The following is a 24,656-nucleotide window of genomic DNA, read 5'->3' on the forward strand; positions in this document are numbered from 1 at the left end:
CATACCCGACCGCATATTGGAAGATTGGACTATGGACTTCATCGAAGGGTTGCCTAAAGCAGGAGGTACGAACGTGATTATGGTGGTCGTGGACCGGCTGAGTAAATATGCTTACTTTGTCACCATGAAGCATCCGTTCTCAGCAAAGCAAGTAGCCATTGAATTCATTGATAAGATAGTTCAAAGACACGGCATCCCTAAGTCAATTATATCAGATAGGGACAAAATCTTTGTAAGCAATTTTTGGAAGGAATTATTTTATGCCATGGATACCATCCTTAAACGAAGCACTGCCTTTCATCCTCAAACTGATGGCCAAACAGAACGGGTCAATCAGTGTTTAGAAACCTACTTAAGGTGTTTTTGTAATGAGCAACCAAACAAATGGCATCAGTTCATACCGTGGGCAGAGTTATGGTACAATACCACATTCCATTCTTCAACACGCACGACTCCCTTCCAAACCGTGTATGGTAGACCCCCACCACCCCTGATATCCTATGGAGATAAGAAGACACCTAATGATGAAGTTGAAACAATGCTGAAAGAGAGAGATTTGGCTATTAGTGCGCTCAAGGAAAACCTCACGATTGCTCAAAACAGAATGAAGAAATTTGCGGACTCAAAGAGGAGAGAACTTAAGTTTAACGTGGGAGATGAAGTCTATCTTAAGTTGAGACCCTACCGTCAGCGCTCCTTAGCAAGGAAAAGAGCAGAAAAGCTAGCTCCTAAGTATTATGGCCCATATCGCATCACTGAGACCATAGGAGAAGTGGCATACCGACTTGATCTGCCTCCCGAAGCATCAATTCATAATGTTTTCCACATTTCACAGCTCAAACTTAAACTAGGCAACCAGCACAACGTCCAAACCCAACAACCAAAGCTCACAGCAGAATTTGAATTGCAACTTTGGCCGGAGACAGTCTTAGGCATACGTTGGAGTCCTGAATTGGGAGCCAATGAATGGCTGGTGAAATGGAAAGGATTGCCCGACAGTGAAGCCACCTGGGAATCCGTTTACTCAATGAATCAACAGTTTCCTTCATTCCACCTTGAGGACAAGGTGATTTTGGAACCCCGGGGTATTGTAAGACCTCCCATTATTAATGTGTATAAGAGGAAGGGCAAGAAAGGAAAGTTACAAGACAGCAAGGAGGAAAGAGAGAATGGAAATGAAATAGTGGGTTAGTGGAGCAGCAAGTGGGCCCTACAGGATAATCTTGTTTGTCCTATTTGGCCAAATGTCTTATAAATAGCAAGGGGAGGGTAGTATTCTAGGTATGAGAGATTTATGAAGAATGTTTTGGTAAAGGAGAGGGATTGGCGGCTGAGGAACCCTACCTTAGCCTAGGAGAATAGGTTGGTTTGTCCTTTAATGTTTCCTTTGTTTTATTTCTTGGTTATTTCTATCATATATCTTGTATCTACTGTTTTTGGCAATATAAATATATAAACACAGAGTGCTGCCTCTGTTTTTGCCATTGAGTTAGTAAAGGAATATAAGAAAGGAGTGAGAATCCTCACAGATTATTTTCAAACAAAAATAATCATCAACCCATTGTCCGCAGTAAAGCTTTTATCAGATCATCCCTATGCAACATTGAAGAGTTGGCAGAGAGCCCAGGTAAGTGGCAGAGGTTTGGGTTATTTCATCTTCTTCTTGAAAAGTGGAATAGCTTCAAGCAGTAGACAGGAAGTAGTAAAAGGCGAGGTTGGATCTCTAAAAGAAACTTACCTTTGGATTACTGGAGCGTCAGTGTTTTTAAGGCTATTGGAGCATATTTTGGAGGCCTCGAAAGCATCTCTTTAGACACTTCCAATATGATTAATTGCTCGGAAGCTAAAACAACGCTAGTCAAAACCTCTGTGGGTTTTTCCCAGCAACGGCTTACTTAAATGATGAAAATTGTGGTAATATATTTCTCCATTTCGGGACATTGAGCTTCTGGAAGATCCTAAGGCTATTGAAGAAGCACTGTTTCTTAAAGGTTTCTCTAACTCGATTGCCTTAGCAAGTCATGGGATTGCAATGATGAAAAGTTAACGATGCTTCTCTCTTTTCAAAAAGGTTTGCAATTTTTCTCTCACTATATGGTTGTTACTTCCAGTAAGAACTTTTTGTAATCCTTTGGAAGATTTGTTTCATTATACTAGACAAAACTCATCTACCAATGAAATAGTTTCTTATCCAAACATACTGAACAAAACTCTCCTTCATCATCAAAAACATCCATGGAGAAACACAATTTTTATACTGTGATAGCTAATATAATAAGTCTTAATTAGATACGATTTCCATGAAAGATATGCCACATGACTATTCAAAGAATCAAATATGTGCAAGCATCTACCTACTTTTTACCTTGACTGGATTCAATTTTGGAAAACCTTGTGCAAAACGAGTTCCCAGTTCTTCCAATGCAAGCAATATGCTTTCCCTTGCTTCCACGGGCCTGAGATCAGAAGGAATAGATATTCTGAGTTTGCTCAAGGCTGAAATAAGAGGCAGCTGAACTGGGACCTGAAAAGGTTACAAAAACGATGACATCTCACATTACCCCATCACACCCAAATAATACAATCAGAAAATGGATTTAGAAAATCAAGATATAAGAATCCCGGTATAAACATCAAAAACTAACCACGTGCATTTCACCCTTTTCTCCAGGACGGGGTGGACAAGGTTTTGGTCGTGAACTATTCTCGCTTAGACAAGGAGAGCATTGGAGTAAGGTATCCACTATATAAGCACCACCACGTGAAGGCAAGATGCCTAACCCAGCTGAGGGCTTTTTAACAACATTGACTACAACTCCCCAACCCCAATCTGTTCCACCTTCTCTTACCTTTACCTACAATACAGAATAACCAATCTACGTAAGTTGTCAAGTAAAGGTAACAGAGAACTGTGGTCATCATATGAAATAGGCTTCAAAAGATTAAGTAAATATCAAAAGGTTTTGTTGTGCATAATTGATCCCTATTAAATTTTATACAAAAAGAGTTGTTAATTTTCACTAACAATCAAATACATACATTAAAAATATAATAAAATAGTTGTGTTCGTGTGGGTGAGACATTTTTTTCCTCAAAAAATATTGGGTGCATTCCTAGACCTGGAGCCATTGATGGTTTTTCATATTACGCTCGCTTGAAAATTCAAAGGCGCAATGTCTAGGTAGTGTTAGTGACCGCAGGCCTTAGTGTATATGGACACCCCAAGAAGTTATAATTCATACTTCAAAATCAAGTTTAGAACACAAAATATCTTTCTTTCCAATCTCTTGCTTCATCTTTACCAATTTGGATTGTGATGGCTGCCATCAGGTTTAGCAAAATAAATTATCAACATTTCTAATAAAGGATACCTACTCCTCTAGTACATACCAATCGACCAGGAAGAAGAAAATAGAGAACTCTTTCTGGCCTTGTTATTTCAGACATCATCTTCTTCTCAAGTTGTGCTATGTCAAGTTTTAACTTGTGGTATTCAGCAACTTCGGCCTAAATGAAGACAGTATAATAGTTAACTTCTGGTAAATGATCAAAATATCAATAACTACATAAAAATAAATAGGACAAAAAACTTGCCTCCCCTGAAGCCTCAAGTGTGGCGGCTTCCTCCTCTAACTTTGACACTCTTTTCCCAATATCAGGCAATGCCTAAAGATGAGAGTATTAGGAAGTACTTTTTCAATATCACATTATGCTAATTCAAATATGAAGGATTCAGCCTCAACCTTTTCATGCTGAAATTGATGAAATGAGTGTCTAATAACATGCTCAGCTGTAAACTGCCCTTCGGCCCGGCTCATTAAATTTAGAATTGAGTAGTAGCTCAGTCTGAAAGTACTAACAAGAGGAGCTGGTTTGCCCAAAATCATTTCTTTAATTGTTCCCATCTCCATCTGGAAAGATGTAATGCAGTCAACACTTAATGTACATAGCAAGGAAGCATCTTTCATTCAGAAGAACATATGAACTAATGACAAGGCTGCACTAAGAACAGCACTCGGCCCAACACAAAGGGCCAGTGGCACAGATTAACAAAGAAAATTAATTATAAGATCCAGGCTTTCCATCATCACACATTCGTGAGTTGTTGCCTCCTTCCTTATTCTTCCTCTATCATTCTCTTTAAGATGGAATTATGGTTATACATTTCTAAATGCCAGAGTGAACAAAAATTTCCAACATTTATTTTGTAATAGGTGCTGTCTCTGTAAGAAGGATGAGACCTATGGATGGGTAGTTTATTTCCCTTTCATTGGAAAAAAATATTAATTGGTCAATCAGTGATAAAACATAGAGATCTTATACTGGATCACTAATTCTTGGACTACACTTTTGCTCATATGGTCAAATCATTCTCTTAAAAGGAAAGTTTCATTGGATTAAGCATCTAGTACATTGTGTGGAAAGTGATTTAAGAAGAATAGTAGAATTTAAAAGGAAAGAAGAATGTACAGTTTTTTTCTTTGAAACCTCCACTGAGAGTAGTCTATGTATGTTTCGTGGCAACAGCACTTTGTATTTGAATTGAGAAAATTAAAGAACTTTCTTTTATCATGTTGGTATTGGTTTTTTTCCCTTCTTACAATAAAACTGAACATTCAATGAGGGAAAAACAATGAAAGAATACAATGAGCATACAAAAAAACAACACTCATACGCCACAAGAACCAGCTTAAAGTAAAGATCTTTCTTTTTTTTTTTTCCAATAGAGACAAGCCTCTTTATTAATGATAATAAAAGGGACTTAAGCTCAAAGTACAAGAGTATTATACTAAAAGCAAGAGAACTAGGAGAGAATACAGTCAAAGACTAAAACAGAAGCTAACTTAGGCAACAAAAAGGTGGCAACCTAAAAACAAATTCCAACTGAAAATAAATAAGCTAAACAAACCACTCAAAGTTAAAACAAATGTAGAAAGCCAACTACAAAGCAAAACTTAAAAACTCTCTCATAAGGAACCCATTTAAAGTAAAGTAAAGGTCTTCAAACAAGCAAGATGAGACCTAATAGATAATTACAAAAGTCCCTCCTTACAAACCAAAGCCCAAAGGGAGATATGGAACCTAAGGGCCCAAACTTCCTCCCTTGATTGCCACAAGCCTCTAAACACTCTCGTGTTCTTCTCTCTTGAAACCCAAAGCGAAGCACAAATGTTAGCTACCCACACAAAACAACCCTTTTTACATAGGGTTGATTGACCCAACGACTGGTTGCGCATAGAACTAAAAAACTCTTGGTTGAGACATGCTAATCTTGAAGATCCAAAATGAATGGTACCAAGCAGTCAAAGCATAAATGCAAGACCACAAAAGATTATCGAGGTTCTCTGCTACTCCTTTATAAAGGACACAACACTGCAGAGGCAACCAATCAATGAGGCCCCTCCAATGAAGAACCTGTCAAATAAAAAGCTTATCCTTTTAAAAAAATTTAACCTTCTATAGCAGGAAAAAACAAAAATGTTGGACAAGAAGGGGTTAACCAAACAATAAAACAAAGAATATGCAAGCGTACTCCTACAAAGGATTAGAAATCCAACAACGAAAATCCCTCCTCCTTGGACAAATAGAAAGATCCCACAATCCCCACCGTCTAAGCTCTAAGGAAAGAACAGCCGCCTATAACTTCTCATAGTCATTGAGTTGACTTATCATAAGATATCATTCAATCTTGTGTAGCCATCCATCTGGAATATTCTCAAACCAGCACCTCTAGTTTAGGTAATGCAAATCAAAGAAGGCTGTGGGGATCCCAAAATATTTGATCCTACCATCGATTTATTGCTTTCAACATTACCTAATGTTGCTACCAAAAGTTTACCCATCAGTTTCTTCCCCTTTGAGGTATCTATTCTTTGTTTCTTCCTCTTCAATTTCTTTTTGGTTTTCCCTTGAATCTAATCTGCATTATCACATCAACCCCTTCCAGAGTTTTTCCCTTTTTGCTGAGAATTTGTCTTCCATTCTTAGTTGTCTTCAGCTACTGAATCTTTGATCTCTTTTAGTTGTTCTACTTCCTCAATTCTGCTTCCCATTCAATTCAACAATCTTCAAAATCAGTGTTCTAATATCAAATTAAAATGAAATTTATTGATGAAAAAATAGAAAGAAAAACTTAAAGAGATTTAGAGAGCTCCCGTCTCTCCCAATTCCTAACCAAAAAAACCAAATCTACCATAAAGACCTATTAACACCTATTGACCATTATATACCTCATTCGAAGAGTGGACTCCTTCCCTACTAGGAATAGGCCCAGGACCAGAGTGAATCTAATTACTACTAGGAACGGGCTTAGTTACAAAAGTAAAATCATTTTAGGCATACAGAAACCAATGCCCAAAAAAGGGAGCACTCTAAAGAAAAGAGCTTCAATCAAGCAAAATAAGACGTAGCAAATAATTACCGAAAGAATTAATCATTGATGCCTAAAGAAAGACATTAAATCTCATAAGGGACTAAATACCCCACAACAATATGCACGCCCCAGCTTCCCATAAACTCTATTTAAGGCTATCTATGGGCCAAACGCTCCGAAAAAGTAATTCCAAACCAAAAGTATATATATAATGATAAACCCAATGAACTTATCAAATATTTAAATAACAAACTTCAACTTTAGAAAGAAATCAGTAGAAATTTACATCACATCAAGAATTCTGACAAGCAGAGAAGTATTACCTGCTCATCAATCATTATAATACATATACCCCTCTCATCTTTTCCACGGCGTCCAGCCCTTCCACTCATCTGAATTGCAAAATTTGCAAAAGTGAAGCTTTCTCCTTGAGGAAGATAAGACTGCGTACTAAAAAATAGTTTTACAAGCATTAATAAGGCCTTTACTCACCTGAATGTACTCACCAGATCCAATAAATCGGTGACTATCACCATCCCATTTTTTAAAGGCAGTGAAGACAACTGTTTTTGCTGGCATGTTCAAACCCATGGCAAACTGCCATAAAGAAAAGAAGAACCACCACTACTAACCAGCATTGAAGCTCAAAAAGCAAAATCTAAACAAGCAACAAAAAGAAATTTAAAACGAGCACAAAAAAATCAGGTGATTGGTAGGTATCTTACAGTTTCTGTGGCAAAAAGTGCCTTAACAAGACCTTCCTGGAAAAGAAGCTCCACTAACTCCTTAATTACAGGAAGAAGCCCAGAATGATGAACAGCAATACCTCTCTGGAGAAGAGGTAACATTAACTCAATTGCAGGCAGTTCTCTGTCTTCTTCATTCAAACAGAGAATTGCATTTTTGAAAATATGTTCCACTGTGTCCTTTTCTTCTTGGGTATTAAAGTCAAGTTTGGACATGGACATCGCATGCTGTTCACATTCTCTTCTACTGAAACTGAAGACAATGACTGGTTGGAAATTCCGTTCCATAATCATCTGATACAAGAAAGCACACCATTTCAGGCACAAAACATGATCTAGAACTTTTTTTTTCAATAAGAAACAATAGAAGTTAGAGATTATGTTTCAAGAAAAAGTATGAGATCATGAAAATTTTTTCAAGGATGCTAAGAAAGCGTTCATAATTCATAATAAAATCATTGCAAGAACAAACACTGACTGAATGAGAGCTACAACAAAGGGAGAACCCAAACTAGGGAAGTTAAAAGGCTCTTCCAGCTAATTAAAAGGAAGAAATAGATTAATTACTTGATGGGCTGTATCTCTTGCACCAATTGGCTGCAGCAAAAATAAGCTTCCTACTAAAAATGTAGAAGAAAATTCTGTTTACTTCAAATCATTGTACAGTTTCTTTTGTAAGGATAACCAAAGATTTGACATGGAAGCGAGCAGCAATATCTTGACTTTGTTTTTGGATGGTACCCGAGCAGCAATATCTTGACTTCGTTTTTGGATGGTACCCTTGCAAAATGAGAGAGTGTGCCATGCCATAGATGTTGCTTGGCAGAACGGACTACCTGAAAGTTCGCTCGACAAGGTAGAGTGTGTAGGAGCACATGAGGTTGCCATAGATGATGGGTAAGCCATGGGAGAGGGGAAGGGTGGGCTGACGAAAGAAAGAATGGAAAAACATCATGGAGATTTTACCCCAGCTATAGAGTATTCTTTCAAAACATGATTCCCAATTTTAAGATCAAAAGTCCGGTGACCATCTTTTCTCTTGTTTTAAACTGGTGTAAGCATGCCACTCCCTTTATCAATAATAGTTTTAACTCTCCTTTATCCAACTAGAGAAATTTTCATAACTTCATTTGGATAGGATTTCTCCCTTATGTAAATTGCATTTTTTTTTTTTTGAAAAGGAAACGAAATGTAAATTGTAGTTGCCAACCATCATGGATATGTTATCAATGAAATTGTTTCTTATCTAAATGAATAAAAAAAATTATATCTTAACTGTAATTACCAACCATCATGGATAGGTCTAGTGGTAAGTACGGAAAAATTCTCTTGATAAGGGCTAAGGGGTCATGCATTCAATCCATTGTAGTCACCTACCTAAGATTTAATATCCTTTGAGTTCTTTGACACCTGAATGTTGTAGGGTCAAGTAAGTTGTCCCATGAGATCAGTTGAAAGTCGGCTCAAACACTTACGGATAAAAATTAAAATGAAAAAAAAATGAACTCATGCCATTGATGGCTGAAATGAGTGAGCTGGTTTAGAAAGATAAGTATCCTAATAAAAAGGTAGAAACTTTTTTGTGGGAGGTTTTGTTGGGAAATATCAATACATATGATAAGATCAAAACAACTTTTAGAAAATAATATATAAAAAAGGGAAAATAACTACACTTCATAATGATATGTTTGCTTATCTAATATCTACATCTCCACTTACGAGTATTTCAGTCAATTAGAAATAAAGCTAACACCCTTTGACTTACCCTCGTTAAAAGCCATTAAACTTAAAGTCGGGATTGTAAAACTTAAATTGTAAAGTCGATCCTATTTGATATATAAACAATGAATGTATTTGTACCAAATTGTAGGATTGCGAACACCAAAGCTACAGAGATTCAAGCAAACTCAACCTTTTGCAACTCACTCAGGTTGGATACATTTTCACAAACAAAAATCCATAGACTAAACATTGGCTACATGAGCTCAATTTTTTGTAACTCATTGTTCTGAAAGAGCCAAAAAAAATTTACACAGACCCTAACTTCTCATTATCAAGTAAATGTTATCTTTTTTTTAATCAGCCTTTTAGTCTTAGGGCAACTTGAGAACCTACTTCTTATGCTATTATTTTATCATGGATACTTGTACCAGCTTTTCTATAACTTTCTTTAGCTCAGTAAGGCTTTCCTCTTTTCATTATTTAAACAAGAATTCTACTCGTTTCTAATCACAATAACATTAAAAAGAAAACGAAATAAAAGACATTAGAAATAACAAAATAAAACAAAGATGACGAACAAACCTTAACAATTTTATAAATGTCCGAACCTCCGGAAGCACTGCCACCTTTAGCAATTCTCCCGCTAGATTTCCCATTTGCAGTCCTACGGCCAACAATCTGTTTTTGTTTAGCAAATGTATCCTGCAACTTTAGAAAATTATCCTCCCTAAACTGTTCGTTTTCATCAACCACAAGATACAACCCATTGCCACCCGCAGGAAAAACATAATGTTGCAAGGGAGTTGGTCGGAAATCAGTGTACACCACATGACAAGGCTGCTTGTGTATATTACATATCCACTCAGCAAACTCTGTGGCATTGGACATTGTTGCAGAAAGGAAGACCATTTTGATAGCCGGTGGTAAAAATATTATACTTTCTTCCCAAACAACACCTCTTTCCCTATCTCTCATATAGTGAATTTCATCAAAAATTACCCATGCTACTTCCTTCAAAACTTCCGAACCCCTGTAAAGCATCCCCCTAAGTATCTCCGTCGTCATTACTAAACAACTAGCATTAGGCGAAAGAGTGACATCTCCAGTCATCAATCCCACGTCTTTGAACTCTTGGCTCAATTCCCTATACTTTTGATTACTCAAAGCCTTAAGTGGGGAAGTATATATAACCCTCTGTTTGTCTCTAAAAGCCATTGCAATGGCATATTCAGCAACCGCAGTTTTTCCAGCTGAAGTATGAGCAGAAACCAAAATAGATTCATTCCGTTCTAAGCAAGAAACCGATACCTGCTGAAATGGGTCGAGCGTAAACGGGTACGTTTTTGCCATTGTACCATTGTAAACTGGATCCGGTAGGGTTCCATGAACCGACTCATCTTTGGTAGAAGAGTACCCAACCGGAACCGCTACTTCATGAACACAAGTCCGCACAAAACTGCGTCGGTTGGAGACAGTTTCCTGAATTGGAGTGGCCTTCTCACCTTCTAGGTTTTTCGATTCTTTAGGCCGCTTATTGGAGCTCGTTTCTTGGTTGTTGCCAGTTTCTGCGACAGCTGATTCTTCTTCAGGGTCTTTCCGCTTCCCAAGTGTAGGAGATTCTTCCATTTGGAAGCGATGAACAGCAACTCTAATACTTCAACTTACTTCAATCGGAATGGAAATGGGAAGAGTAATGCTGTCAGCAGACAAAAAAGAGGGAGAAATGTGAAGAAGAATGAGAGTAGATTGCTTGGGAGTGGCGAGTGTGAGCAACAGGTGAGTTACACAACGACGGAGATGGAAAGCGAAATAATTCTGAGCAGCGGCGGCGGCGGCGGAAGAGAATTACCGGCGACGGTTGAGGTTTAGTGTAAACCGTAGACCGCAGGAGTCTTTGAGCATTTTCGAGATATTAGGCTAAAATGTTTAAAATAGGTTGAGGGTCGAAGAAATGGGGCGTGAGAGTCTATAACCATTCTGTCAACTCGACTATGGTTCAAACGGTGTATGGTGCTCCTTTCTTAAAATAAAGGGTTAAAATTGTGGAACATTCTATATTTTTTTAGTGAAGCAAGCTACATATTGAGAAAAAAAACAATCATGGTTTAAAAGGAACTTCACACCAATCTTTCAAGTCATAACATTGTAGATTACATAATGAATCCGTAAAATATTGAACCTCCTTGTCGTAAATCTCTACACTTAATTGTTGGCCATGGTCCCTAGACACTGAACACTAGTATCAAAGTAGTTACTAGACATCAATTCCTTGTGTTGTTGGCCACTAATTTTGTGTATCTGATTACTCTTCAAGAGTCTCTAATCTTTGGTCGTCAACTACCAAGAGTAGGAACTAGTGGTTAACAACCAAGACAAGAACGCCAGAGATTCTCAATCAAGACAAGTGATCATGTGACCATTAACCATTATTAGAGTGATCACATGTCACCATGAGATGACTCTATAAAAGAGAGTCATGCACTTTCATTTCAGAATTATAGTTGTCATTCTGAAGCAATTTTGTATGTTAGTTATTCTAGCTCCCTCTACGAATGATGTAATTCCATGCATCACTCTTTGGTCCTCTTTCAATATGCTATTATTGAAATTCTTGATATTTAATGTTGTTATACCTGATGCAATCTTGGTGGAGCACTTAGTCAACAAAAGCTTTTGCCTAAGCAAATTCTAACCACTTGAGATTAGTATATGCCAGAAATCTCATTTGATATAGTAGAAAAGTTAACTCACGTTTTTTTGTCATAATTTTCATTCAAACTAACCAATAAAAATTGATTCACCTTGTCTATTAAACCCTAATTTTCATTTTAAAAATGTAGATGAGATTAAAAAAAACTCACTTTATTCGATAGAAAAGTTATGTTCATTCTTTCTGAATGCATCCTGCCAATACCATGGTTTCCATGATTTGAAGCAATCTTGATAGCCTATGAGTTTTTTGTAAGGTTGAAGTTGCTAGAAAGGTAGAACGATTATTATCATATTACCTTTTGATTGTCATGTAATTGCCATGATTAAATATAATAACCGATATTGCTAGTTGATGTTTTAGATTTTAGTAGTATGTGATCGATCGTTGTTGTAGAAATAATTGAGATTATTATTTGATTATCACTTGATTGTGATTTAGAATTGAAAATATTGTTTTTCTTTTTAAATAAGTTTGTGATCTTCTTTTAGCTATGTGATTTCTATATGATTGGCTCTTGATTGCCCTGTCATATAATCACTTGTTTTGTTTTATTATTTAAAAAAAAAATAGAAAGACCAACGTAGAAGAGAAAAGACAAAAACGAGTGAAAAAGATTGAGATCGAGGTAGCTTCTACTAAAAGACAAAAGAAAAAAGAAAAACAAAGAAAAGGCAATAAGGTAAGTACTAAGTAGTATATTATAACATGATTATTGATTTTATTACAACTAATAAGCTACTAACATGCTTTAACAAGACGCTTTCGCCTCATGGTTTTAAAGTTCACTACTATTCAAAGATTGAAATCATAGAAAATTTACTAAAAACACTCACAGTAGAAGAACAGGACACATTTAGAAGTGAACCTTTGGAATATTTTCTAGATTTTGGGCTAAGTTTGTTTCAAGGGTAACTATTGTTCGTCAAATAGGTAGTTTAACTGAAAAAGCAGCAATGATGGACAATTAATGTTCTACTAGAAGAATGCAAAATACACTTTACTTTTAAGAGATTTTTGTCTTATAACTAGCCTTCAATGTCACTCGTTCACAAAATCCGTAAAACCAAAAAATCGACATGGTGTAAAACATTTGTTGAGAGAAAAAGTCTTCAACAACTTAAGACATATTTGGGAATAGGAGTGGAGTGGAGTGGGCTATAATAGTCCACCCCTTGTTTGGGTAATGTTCAATTTTAGTTGGGGATTTGTATTAGGATTAGGATTTAAAATAACCATATGTCCTTACAATTCTTCAACCCTAGGAGTATTTATTTCAAGGGTTGGAAAGTTTGTCGATCAACTTTTGGACACCAGCTTCGGTGATTGTTGTTGGCCAATATCCAACCACCACCTTCGATAACTCCACCAATAAACTTCAGACTACCAACTCCTGCGATCATTACTACAAATCAACCTTGAAAATTTTTAATAAAAACATTTTTAGGGTTTAAGCCAGTCTTTGGTGATCGTCGTTGTCCAATCTCCGACTATCACCTCAGGTGACTCCATCAACGAACTTCTAATAACCAACACATGGGACCGTCACCCTCGCTCAACCTTGGAACATTTTAATAAAAACATAATATATATAACAAACAAAAGAAACTTGTACAAAAGACATAAAATTATCTTTTAAACTTAAAGATCACACTGTTGAAAAAAACTCATCGGTCAAATAAAAATTAAAATTCTATATTTTATGATTTTTTTATTTTCAAATATTAGTTGATAAGAAATTTATAAATTTCTAATAATTTAATTCAAGATTAAAATATTAGTTTATTTTAATTTGAAGTTAGCATATTATGATTAAAAATACATGATCTTTTTCAAATTAGTTAAGTGACAAAAATCTATAAAATTTTATTTCAAACCTAATAAAATTTAATTATCATATATATAGATAATGTTAAATTTATTAAATGAAAAATATAATTAACAAGATTTAATAAAATCACATATCAATTTTTATAAAAGATGTTATATTATAAATTTTTATAACAAGTGCATGCCACATAGTAATAAACTAGTTTGTATAAACTGGTGGAATATATAGTTTGAACTTTGAACTATGTTTTTCAAAAATAGTATTTTATGTACCTAACTAAATGTATGACAAAAAATAATAGTAAAAAAACATGATCTAAGACGGCTATAATTTGGACTATAATAATCTGCACCCCAAACACAAACTATAATAACGTAGACTATAATACTCTGCACATTAAAACAAACCATAATGACTTGTACTATAATACTTTGCGTCCCAAACACAAACTATAATAACACAAGTTTATTATAACCCACGGATTATAATAACCACGTACTATAAAAACTCACTCTGCATCCCAAATGAAGGAATACGAGACGTACGCAACAAAAAAAAATAGGATCAAATTTACTCTAAATGCAACTAAACAATTTAGTAATTAACATACATCAACTACCCTAATTAAATGAAATTAGGATTAAAGGAAAAATAAACCTTCATAGCTTTCTGTTCCTCGTAATCTTCTTATAAACTCGAGCCGGGGATCACCACTAGTGTTGACCCGCTATTCTCCAGACTTAGAATTGGGTTGTGAGACCGGATAAGTGAAGAAAATTGAGAGATAGAAATTGGAGGTGGAGTTTAGAGTTTGAGATTAGGGAGAGAAATAATTTGTTGGGAGAATTTTGTAATGCAAAATTACAAATTTAGCAAAAAGTTTTTCAACTATTGAAAAATAGCCTTCAAATAAGTTAATTACATGCAAAATTGCAGGCAATTAGTTTATTAAATCTCAACACCTATTAATCCACTGACTATTAGTGAAACTTAGTGGGCTAGATGTTTACATCTTATGTAATCATTTATCCCGTTAAGTGTTAGTGAAATTATCCAATAAATGATCATTTGATCATTCAAGTCAAAGTCAAACTTTGATTTTTTCAAGTCTAAAGTCAACATTTGATTATTTACCATTTTGTTCGTCGACTAATTCTGACCTTGAGCATGAACCCACATTCATTTGTTTGAAATTCAAATCAAGTTTGAAAATAAAGCCAGTCAAAGTTTGACTTTTCAAAGTCAAGTCAGCATTTTAACTTTTTACAACTTTGACTATTTTCATCAATTCTGAGCTTCTGAATAAGAATCCATATTCATATTTTTAATATTTAAATTACATTTAAACATAAAGCTCTATATTAAATTAACAACTGACAACTATATCACATATAATTATCAATTTCTCTCTTTATCTAATTCGAACAATTTGAATTATTCAACATATTATTCTAAGTTAATTCCATATGACCTAGTAGGTGAACCTAATGGACCTATAGATCATGGGTTAAACCCTTTTAGACCGAGCTAATCAACATTCGTTAATTAACAGCCATTTCACTAAAGTCTCGTAGTTGCATTCCCCCCACTATAGATGTATTTGTGCCCATCTGATATAACCATGATCAGTAAGTTAATTCTTCACAAGTTGTTCGTAACCCCGACTGGGTCAAAATACCGTTTTAACCTCGAGACTACATCTTGCTAAGTCCCATTAATCCACTATTGAACAATTGGTTTAAGGTCAAACCTATGAATCGAATCTCTCTCAAGCTAATGAAAGGGTGGGGACCCTTATCCAAAACTTGGATTCAGTTCTTAAGGAAACAACCTATCTACTCACCCTAAATTGAGTAGGAGTGAATTTCATCTTGCACCCTATGTCCCTAGCCATCCATCCAATCTTACCCCTTAAATGGGAGGCTTATTGGGTCAACGCTGTTGAGCTTCTCTCACCTATGCATATCTAAGGATAATCTCATCAATAGAAGTTCATAGTTAGCTTAAGATTAAGGTTAAGTTACCTAGGTCATCAATAAACGAAATAGTTAATTTTGTTAAGTGAACAGTATTATAACGTAAAAGAGACTATTTCATGGTTTCAATCTTATGTAAACTCTGTACATTTACATAGGATGGATTTAGGATCACATCTTTTGTACTAACTATAAAGTGGGTCGCATCTATAGTATCTTCAGAATAAGGCACTCAACCAGCTTATCCATATACTATAGACCGTTTGGGCTATATACTCGAATTTGATCCACATTTATGTCTATACATAAAATTCAAGCCTACACTAGATAGTCTCGGGACCTTAGTTTATTAGATTCAAGTTTATAGTATTCAAATTTCACTAATAAGTCCATAATAACTACTTTATTGAGTATAATATAATTTTAAATTACAAACTACGAGTTTTATGACATAAATTCCAACATCAAATGCTCCCTTAGATGTTAATGATAAAAACAAAATTGCTGGCTCTTTCGCTTTATATAAAAATGACGATGAATTGATGTTCAAGTTTGCAATTTGTATATATTGGAATATTTTCTTAATTGTAAACAAAAACATAACACAGTAGATTGGGAAATTGTTGAGATGATCGAGAATGATGAGACTTTAAAAATGTCTTTCCTTGAGGCAGACTAGTGTTTAGTTTGATGGTAAATTTTTTTAGAAAAGATGTTCAATCTACAAAAGCCAAACTGTTCATTAGAAAGATTCTTTCAGGCTATTTTATGTTGGTCGTATGAAATAATACTCAAACTTTTTGAGCAAGGAGTTAAGATTGTCATTTAAGTGAGTGAGGAATGTCCAAGAATACTTAGATGAACTCCAAAAAAGAAGGTCGATAAGAATTACCTCCAGGATCTCAGCTCCAAAGCAAATGATGTAAGTTTAATTTCTAATTATTTCATGATTGTCATTTGATTATCTTAATATACTCTTTTGACTCGTTCCTTTCTTTTCTTTTTATACAATTTAAACTGGTCCCTCTAAGTTCATCTTAACATGAAAAAAACTATCCAACTACGTCCAAAATTATGCAAATGAGTCATTGGAAGTAATTGATGAAATATGGAAATACAAGAGGTTGATCTGCCTGGACGATGAACAAGAAGTTTGGACAAATCCATAGGCTGAAAGTTCCAATGTAAATGATTCTATTCGAGGTGACATAAGAAAAATAAAATAAAACCTGAAGTTTTTAAAGGAGGAGAATATTAAAATTTCAAACAATGTATCTGCATTGTTTGAATTTCTTAAAAGACTCATTTCATCTGAACAAAACTTTATCCCGAAAAAAATATAACGTAACTTGTTACTTAATTATCTTGAATAATTTATGATTAGTCATAGAAATTAGCTTATGTATTATTTTCCAATGTACTGGTATTTTTAGAATCCCAATTAAATTGAGTTAAGGTCTCTGTTAAATATTCCACTGCGTAAAGCTCTCATCCTTTTAGGTCCAACTCAAACACCCAACAAATATTCCACTGCGTAAAGCTCTCATTCTTATTTTTCTAAATTATTTATATAAAATTTGACTAAATTTTCATATTATATTCTTAGATTTTGTAGCTGTTTAGAAAAAAACAACTATGAAGAAAGTATATTTTCTTCTAACTAAATCCCTTTGAAATATATATAAAAGAAATTATGTATCATATTTTGATGTTATTCTATTTGTGTTGTTATGTTGTTTTGGATCGATAAAAAATCACTTTGAAGAAAATAGTAGAACTATTCTTCCATTTGTAAGCTTTTTTATTAACTTACTAAAAATTTTGTATAATTTTATTCTAAAAGTTATTTTTTTGTTGAAATTGTATTAGTATTATATTCTAAAAGCTATTTTTTTGTTATTTAAATTGGAGCATTATGTGTATGATAAGTATTATGCTTAGGATTTAATTTATAAAAAAGATCACACGATCTTAATCAAGATGTTAAAAGAACTTTTTAGATTATGAGTACACCCACCACATAAATCCAAATTTGTAAGATTGGATGATGAAGTTAATAAAATAAAATAGTAATTGATAATAGTTTTAAAAAATGAAATAAAAACTATAAAGTAAATAAATTATTTACTTTTGTTTTAACAAATGTGATCCAACAATAACAATAAATATTTTTATAATAATAATAATAATAAATAAATAAATAAATAAATAAAAACCATATATTTTGTAATATCCCACCTATAAAAATTAAAAAGAGTACATTAATCTATGATTTGTTGAACTTTTTGTTTAATTAAGTCTACGAACTTTGAAGATTGGTTTTCAAATAATTATTTTAAATCATTATCTTTCCCTTATGAGATATATAATATCGTTCCAAATATTAAATGAATATTTGAATATGGGTATAAATTATAAGTGAAAGAACAATAATTCAAATAATTAGATGATGGTTCAATCACTAACGGGAGAGTTGATCTTTAAATCTTAGTTAGAACAATTCTAGATCATGGTGGAAAATTTAGCTCATGAATTTTAACTTTTATATCTAGTATATAGAATTGTTCATGCTTTCCTAAATAATATAATTTTTATTTTCCTGATTTAGATGAATTTATATTTTATATGGTTAATTTTCATAAATGTAACAAAACACAAAAAATATTTACGGTCCGTGTAACAAAAACAAAAAGCCCATGATGCCACTAAAATATTTTCATAAATTTCAAAATTTTCCTTGATATTGCGGACCATTCATCACTTCTCTTTTTTTTTTTGCGATTTATTCATCGTCTCTTTTAGATTTTTTCAGCTTCTCTTCCAGATTTTCTTTTTTCTATTTTTAAATGATTTATTTTTCTGTTTAAATCTCCTATTTCATCTTCACCATTTTTTGAAAAAATTCTTTGAAGTTACTTTGTTTTCCTCATATTCAAGAATATCAAGATCATTTAAATATCACTTTGACATGATCTAAACGATCATTTATCATTGTCCACACAACCATTTAGCATGGTCAACACGATCGTTTAATTAATTTAAAGCCCTTTTTTCATCGTTTAAAATGATCTAAACGATTGTTTACCATAATAAACGCAATTGAATAGCATGATCAACACGATCGTTTAGATTTGAAGTCTTTTTTCCATCATCTAAAAAAACTACATGATCGTGACGATATGATCTAAACGATCAATTACCATAGTCAACACTATAGTTTACAGTGGTCAATACGATCGTTTAGATTTGAAACATTTTTCCTATCGTTAGGAAGCACTACATGAGTATGTTGATACTATCTACATGATCGTGTAATCATTACCTACACGATCGTGTATTATGATTGTTCAGAAGAAGAATTGCACATGCTCGTATAATCGATTAATCGCGTGTTGACTGGAACGTTTTTGGTATTTTCTATTGTGGGCCTGTGGGCTTTTTCCTTTTTTTAAATTGTTCTATACTGTGTAAATATTTTGCCGGTTTGTTATATTTTTTTAAAAAACTCTTTTTTTATTGGTTCATTTTAATTTAGTTTAATTTTTAGGGAAACTTACATATATGTAACAAAATACCAAATTATTTACGGCCCGTGTAACAAAGCCCATAAAGTTAGCCATTTTTTAAATATTCCAAGTTTGCCCTTCCATCTTTTTCCCTTCCTCGCGATGAAATCGTCTTCTTCCTCCTGCGGTTTCTTTCATCTTCTTCCTCCTGGGATTTCTTTCATTTGATTTCTTTCATCGTCTTTCTTTTTTTTTTCTCTTCTTTTTTTTCTGCGATTTCTTTTCATAATCTTTCTTATCTTTCAATTCTTTTTTTACATCGTTAAATATTTCGATTGTTTTTCTTCTTTTCTTTTTTTTTTTCCGCTATGATTTCTTTCCATCGTCTTTCTTCTTTTCTGATTTTGTGATTTCTTTCAATTGTCTTTTCTTCTTTTTTTTTATTCCTTTTTACGTCGTTTAATATTAGCATCATCTTTCTTCTTTTCTGATTCTTTTTTACGTCGGTTCATCTTTCCATCGTTTTTTTTCGTTGTGATTTCTTTCTATCGTCTTTCTTCTTATCTTCTTCTTTTTTTATGTCGTTTAAATTTAGATAACCAAATCTAAACGATCATGTACACAAATCTAAATGATCGTGTAGACAAATCTAAACGATCGTATAAAAAAAATAAACGATCGTGTATCAAAAGAATTTAAAAAAATCGTTTAGCCAAATCTAAATGATCATGTAGATAAATCTAAACGATCGTATAAAAAATAAACGATCGTGTAGCAAAAGAATTTAAAATAATCGATTAGCCAAATCTAAAAAATCGTGTACCAAATTTTGAAAAAAAACTGTTTAGATTTGGGTCCCTAAATCTAAACGATCGTGTAACTAAATTTAAACGTAACCATGTTAAACGATCGTGTAACCAAATTTAAACGTAACCATGTTAAACGATCGTGTAACAAAATTAAACGATAGAATTGAAAAAATAAATTGTAGTCATATCTAAAGTACCAAGCAATAGCCAATCCAAATCTAAACGATCAAATCTAAACGATCGTGTAACCAAATTTAAACATAACCAAATTAAACGATCGTGTAACAAAATTAAACGTTAGAATTGAAAAATAAATTGTAGTCATATCTAAATGATCGTGTACCAAACAATAGCCAACTTTAAAAGATCACAAATATATTACGTGCGCGTTATTGACGGCGTAGTTGACGGGACATTTTTGATATTTTACAAGGTGAGCCTCTAGGTTTTTTCCATTTTCGAAATTGTTCTATACAATGTAAATACTTTGTCGTTTTTTTTATATTTTTTAAAAGACCCCTATTTTTTATGATTTATGTGATTTTATCTATATGTTAGTTTTGTGATTTATGTGATGTTATGTTTTTTTAGGTTAATTTACATAAATGTAACAAAATCAAAAAATATTTACGGCCCATGTAACAAAAAACAAAAAACCATGAAGCTAGGAAAAATATTTTCATAATTTCAGGATTGTCCTTATGTCACTTCTCTTTCTTCTTATTCCTTATTTGCGATTTCTTCTCTTTCAAATTTCATCATCTCCTCTTGTAGATTTTCTTTCTTCTATTTTTAAACAATTTATTCTTTTGTTTAAATCTCTTATTTCATCTTCGCCACTTTTAGCAAGTTTCTTTGAAGCTACTTCATCTTTCTCATATTCAAGAATATCAAGATTGTTTAAATATCATTTTGACATTACCTAAACAATTGTTTGCCATTTTCAACACGATCGTTTACCATGGTCAACACGATCATTTAAATCTGAAGCACTTTTCCCATAGTTTAAAAAGAACTAAATGATCACTTACCATAGTTAACACGATCATTTAGATTTGAAGCCTTTTTTCTATCGTTTAAAAAGAACTACATGACTATGTGGACTAGATGATTGTTTATCATAGTTAACACGACCATTTAGATTTAAAATCCTTTTTCCATCGTTTAAAAAGATCTACACTATCGTGTGGATATGATCTAAAAGATCGCTTACCATAGTCAATACGATCGTTTAAAATTGAAGTCTTTTTTCCATCGTTAAAAAGAACTACACGATCGTGTATCATGACCTAAACAATCGTAGACCATTCGTTGCAACTGTAGTACATAATCATTTAGAAGAAGATTACTCACACACGCTATGGCCGATTAATCGCATGTTAACTGAGATATTTTTGTATTTTCCTTTATGGGTCTGTAGGCTTTTTCCATTTTCGAAATTGTTCTATAGAGTGTAAATATTTTACAAGTTTGTTATATTTTTTTTATAAAAACCTATTTTTTTATTGGTTTATTTTAATTTTTGTGATTTATGTGATTGTATATTTTTTTTTGAAAATTTTCATAAATATAACAAATAGCCAAAATATTTATGGCTCGTGTAACAAAATAAAAAAACTCATGAAAGTAGTCATTTTGTTTAAATATTCCAGGTTTGCCATTACTTTTTCTTCGTCTTTCTTCTCTTCCTCTTCCGCAATTTTTTTCTTTTCATTGTCTTTCTTCTCTTCTTTTTTTTTTTAAAATTGTTATTTGGTTATTCTAGATCATGTACTAAATATAAAAAATCTTGAAAAAGACGTCATTTAGATTTGACAAATCTAAACGAGTACCAAAAATAGCCAAAGAATCATAAAAAAATCATTTAGATTTGGGTAGCCAATTCTAAACGATCGTGTACCAAATCTAAACAATCTAGAGAAATTCGTTTAAGCCAAATCTAGACGATTTTTTTTCTTCAAGATTTTTTTTGTACACAATCGTTTAGATTTGGCTCGATCAATTCTAAACAATCGTATACCAAATCTAAACAATCGTGTAACCAAATTAAACGATTGTGTACAAAGAATCTTAAAAAAATGTTTAGATTTGGCTACCCAAAATTAAACGATTTGTACCAAACAATAGTTAAATCTAAACGATCGTATACTAAATAAATTACGTGCATTGTTGACAACGTTGTTGACGACGACATTTTTTGTATTTTCCATTGTGGGTCTATGGGCTTTTTTCATTTTTGAAATTGTTCTATATAGCGTAAATATTTTGCCCTTTGTTATATTTTTTAAAATACCCCATTTTTTAGTGTTTCAATCTAATTTAAATTTTGTTTTTGTGATTTATTCGGTCTTATATTTTCTTTATTGATTCAAATTTTATTCTAGTATTTTTTTATAATAATCAATTATGTATATTGTTTGTTCTTTATCTATATATATAAAATGACAAACAAATATGTGCCATTTATGTCGATTACAAATAGTCATATGTTTGATGGTGTCCATGAGGTTGATTATGACCAACCTCCATGTGGAAATTTTAGTATAAATGTGAACAGTGGAATTATTTTTGAACAATTCCTGTAAATGGTGGGACTATCACTTGGTTTAGATATGAGTTCAAACTAGATAGAGATAATATATTGTAACGACCCAACTTTCCGGACTAAGCTAAGGTCACTACTCAGTGCTAAGGCTCGACCACAAAACACAAAAATCATAACGGACCGGTTACGATTCATTAAAACGTTAGAAATATTACAAAAAACAGTTTCGGGCCCTATTTTAAATCACAGTCACAAAAGTTTCAAATCAAATACTCAGGTCATCAATTCAGAATCAAAAAACCAAATATTCTAACAAAATACATCAGCGGAAGCATAAAGAAAACCAGACGCGTCCATATGGCCTTCACGCATCCTTCCTGCCTCTCGTCGGTCTGCCCCTCGCTGTACCTTTACCTGAAAAATTAACGAAAAGAAAAGGGGTGAGTATAAATATACCCAGTAAGGGACCCACTACCGGGCCTGTTAGGGAACAACAGTTAACTTCCTATTCAGGGGTACCCTACATAACAGTCTAGTGGTTCCGTAGAACGCACATATCAGTCTCGTGATCCCGAAGGATACACCTAGCAGTCTAGTGATCCCGAGGGATGCACATATCAGTCTAGTGCTCCCGAAGGATGCACATATCAGTCTAGTGCTCCCGAAGGATGCACATATCCGTAAGGTACACTACCCCATAGATGAAGCTAACCGTTACCCCTCAGTCCATACTAAACTGTCCACAACAGTCATACCCCAACAACACTCATATTACAATTTCGCCATAGGCCTCGCCAGCCAGATAATATAGATTTAGACAACTACATCCTCGGTAGTTATATGCGTCTCCGCTTCACACACCATTGTGATATCCCTAGATACAGTCAATTAGTCAATCAACACCGGACTCACTGTCCTTCCATGACCAGACTCCATGACCAAAATCCAGACAAAAGACTACCACGTACCTAACCGTAAAATTTTAAGGCCCATCGACATACCATTCCAATCCACAACGTAGCCCATTGATATCACTACAATATACCGAACATCCGGCATCGGTGCCTATCCGCACACAATTCCTTACACCCGATGGCGCACAACTACAACTAACGGTCGCGTTACCTTTACATCAGACAAGAACATAGCAACGATACTTAAAGTCAAACACACATGCATTTATATAGTACAGTTATTAACGTGTAATCCCCTGTGGATTACTACGTTTCCAGCCTCGATCCGAGGTCCAGTAGTAGGAAAACCCTTACCTGATACTCGGTTATGCCCCTTGATCGAGTCCACGCTCAACGGATCCACCCAAGGAAAGGAAAGCTATCTCCAAACAAGCCTGCTGCGGAACCCGAGAACTTGAACGTCAACTCCTTAATACCTTCAAGGGATGAGAGGTAGGACCAAATCTTATTCCAATATTCAAACTCGAATCGGATGTAGCAACATTAGGGAATTCATCAAAAACAATCCTTACCGAAGACTCACCGTGACCCGAAGTGGAGGGAGAAAAATATGGCTTAGGTGGCGCGGCTCGGCTTGGCTCACCCTCGGCTCAACTCGGCTCGCGGCTCGGCTCGACTTTGCTTGCGGCTCGGCTCGCGGCTCGGCTCACCTCGGTTTGCGGCTCGGCTCACCTCGGCTTGCGGCTCGACTCGCGGGTCGTACTGGAAGCGGGTTCTCGGATCGGGTCGACTTGAAATCGGGCAACCACGAACGACAACCTTCGGGCGTTCGACGACGGAGACGCGTCGTGGCTTGGTGGAGTCCGAAGACCGGCTCTGCTTCAACGCGGCGGAGGGCGACCGATTGACGGCGAACACGGTCGGACGAAGGACGCACGACGGCGTCCGAGTGCGCGAAACCGAGAGGAGATCCGAAATGGTAGGGAGCCGCGGCGGACGAAATGTTGAAGCTGATAACCACGACGGCGGAGACGGAGATGCGACAGAGGAGAAGAGGCGAAGAAGTCCGGCAGCAGTCGTCGGGTGAAGGACGGAGAGGCACTGGAATAGGCAGTGGCGGCGCGAGGAAGAAGAAGACGAAAATGGATGATGGGGGGGGTGTTGCGCGCGCCTTTAGGGTGTTTTAAAAAAAATATTATATATATATATATATATATATATATATAAAACAAAATAGATAAATAAAATAACAATAACAATATAAATAATAAAAGAAGGTATTAAATAATAAAAATAAAATTAATAATACAATTTTAATATTAATTAATTATAACAATATTAATATCAAATAATTAATATAATAATCAATAAAAATAAAGGCATTAATATTAAATTATAATGATGAAAATAAATAATAATAATACGATAAATAATATTATATTATTATTTCATCATCTACAAAGTTTTAAAAATCCCGAAGAATTCACATAAATGCTAAAATTTTACCTCGAAATTCGGGGCGTT

The 24,656-nt window shown here is 34.1% G+C and overlaps 1 protein-coding gene across 5 annotated transcripts in view; it reads right to left on the reverse strand.

Moving 5' to 3' along the window:
* LOC103492231 (DExH-box ATP-dependent RNA helicase DExH10) overlaps nt 1–10,815 on the reverse strand; it is a 48,598-nt gene extending 37,783 nt beyond the window's left edge. For 4 of the 5 annotated variants that reach the window (XR_538229.3, XR_007820726.1, XR_007820727.1 and 1 more), the window contains exons 1-9: nt 9,424–10,801; nt 7,099–7,413; nt 6,866–6,970; nt 6,697–6,765; nt 3,744–3,911; nt 3,595–3,666; nt 3,391–3,507; nt 2,646–2,855; nt 2,366–2,524 (exon numbers count right to left, since the gene is read on the reverse strand). Coding sequence is in view for 1 of the 5 variants with exons in the window: in XM_008452523.3 (XP_008450745.2) it covers nt 2,366–2,524; nt 2,646–2,855; nt 3,391–3,507; nt 3,595–3,666; nt 3,744–3,911; nt 6,697–6,765; nt 6,866–6,970; nt 7,099–7,413; nt 9,424–10,467 (2,259 nt within the window). In the remaining 4 variants the exon portion in view is untranslated. Of the gene's footprint in view, nt 1–2,365; nt 2,525–2,645; nt 2,856–3,390; nt 3,508–3,594; nt 3,667–3,743; nt 3,912–6,696; nt 6,766–6,865; nt 6,971–7,098; nt 7,414–9,423 lie in introns of all 5 variants that reach the window. The other variant, XM_008452523.3, reaches the window with a different exon arrangement.
* Between the last annotated feature and the right edge of the window lie 13,841 nt (nt 10,816–24,656).

This window comes from Cucumis melo, chromosome 5, assembly GCF_025177605.1.
Source record: "Cucumis melo cultivar AY chromosome 5, USDA_Cmelo_AY_1.0, whole genome shotgun sequence".
NCBI classification, from domain to species: domain Eukaryota; kingdom Viridiplantae; phylum Streptophyta; class Magnoliopsida; order Cucurbitales; family Cucurbitaceae; genus Cucumis; species Cucumis melo.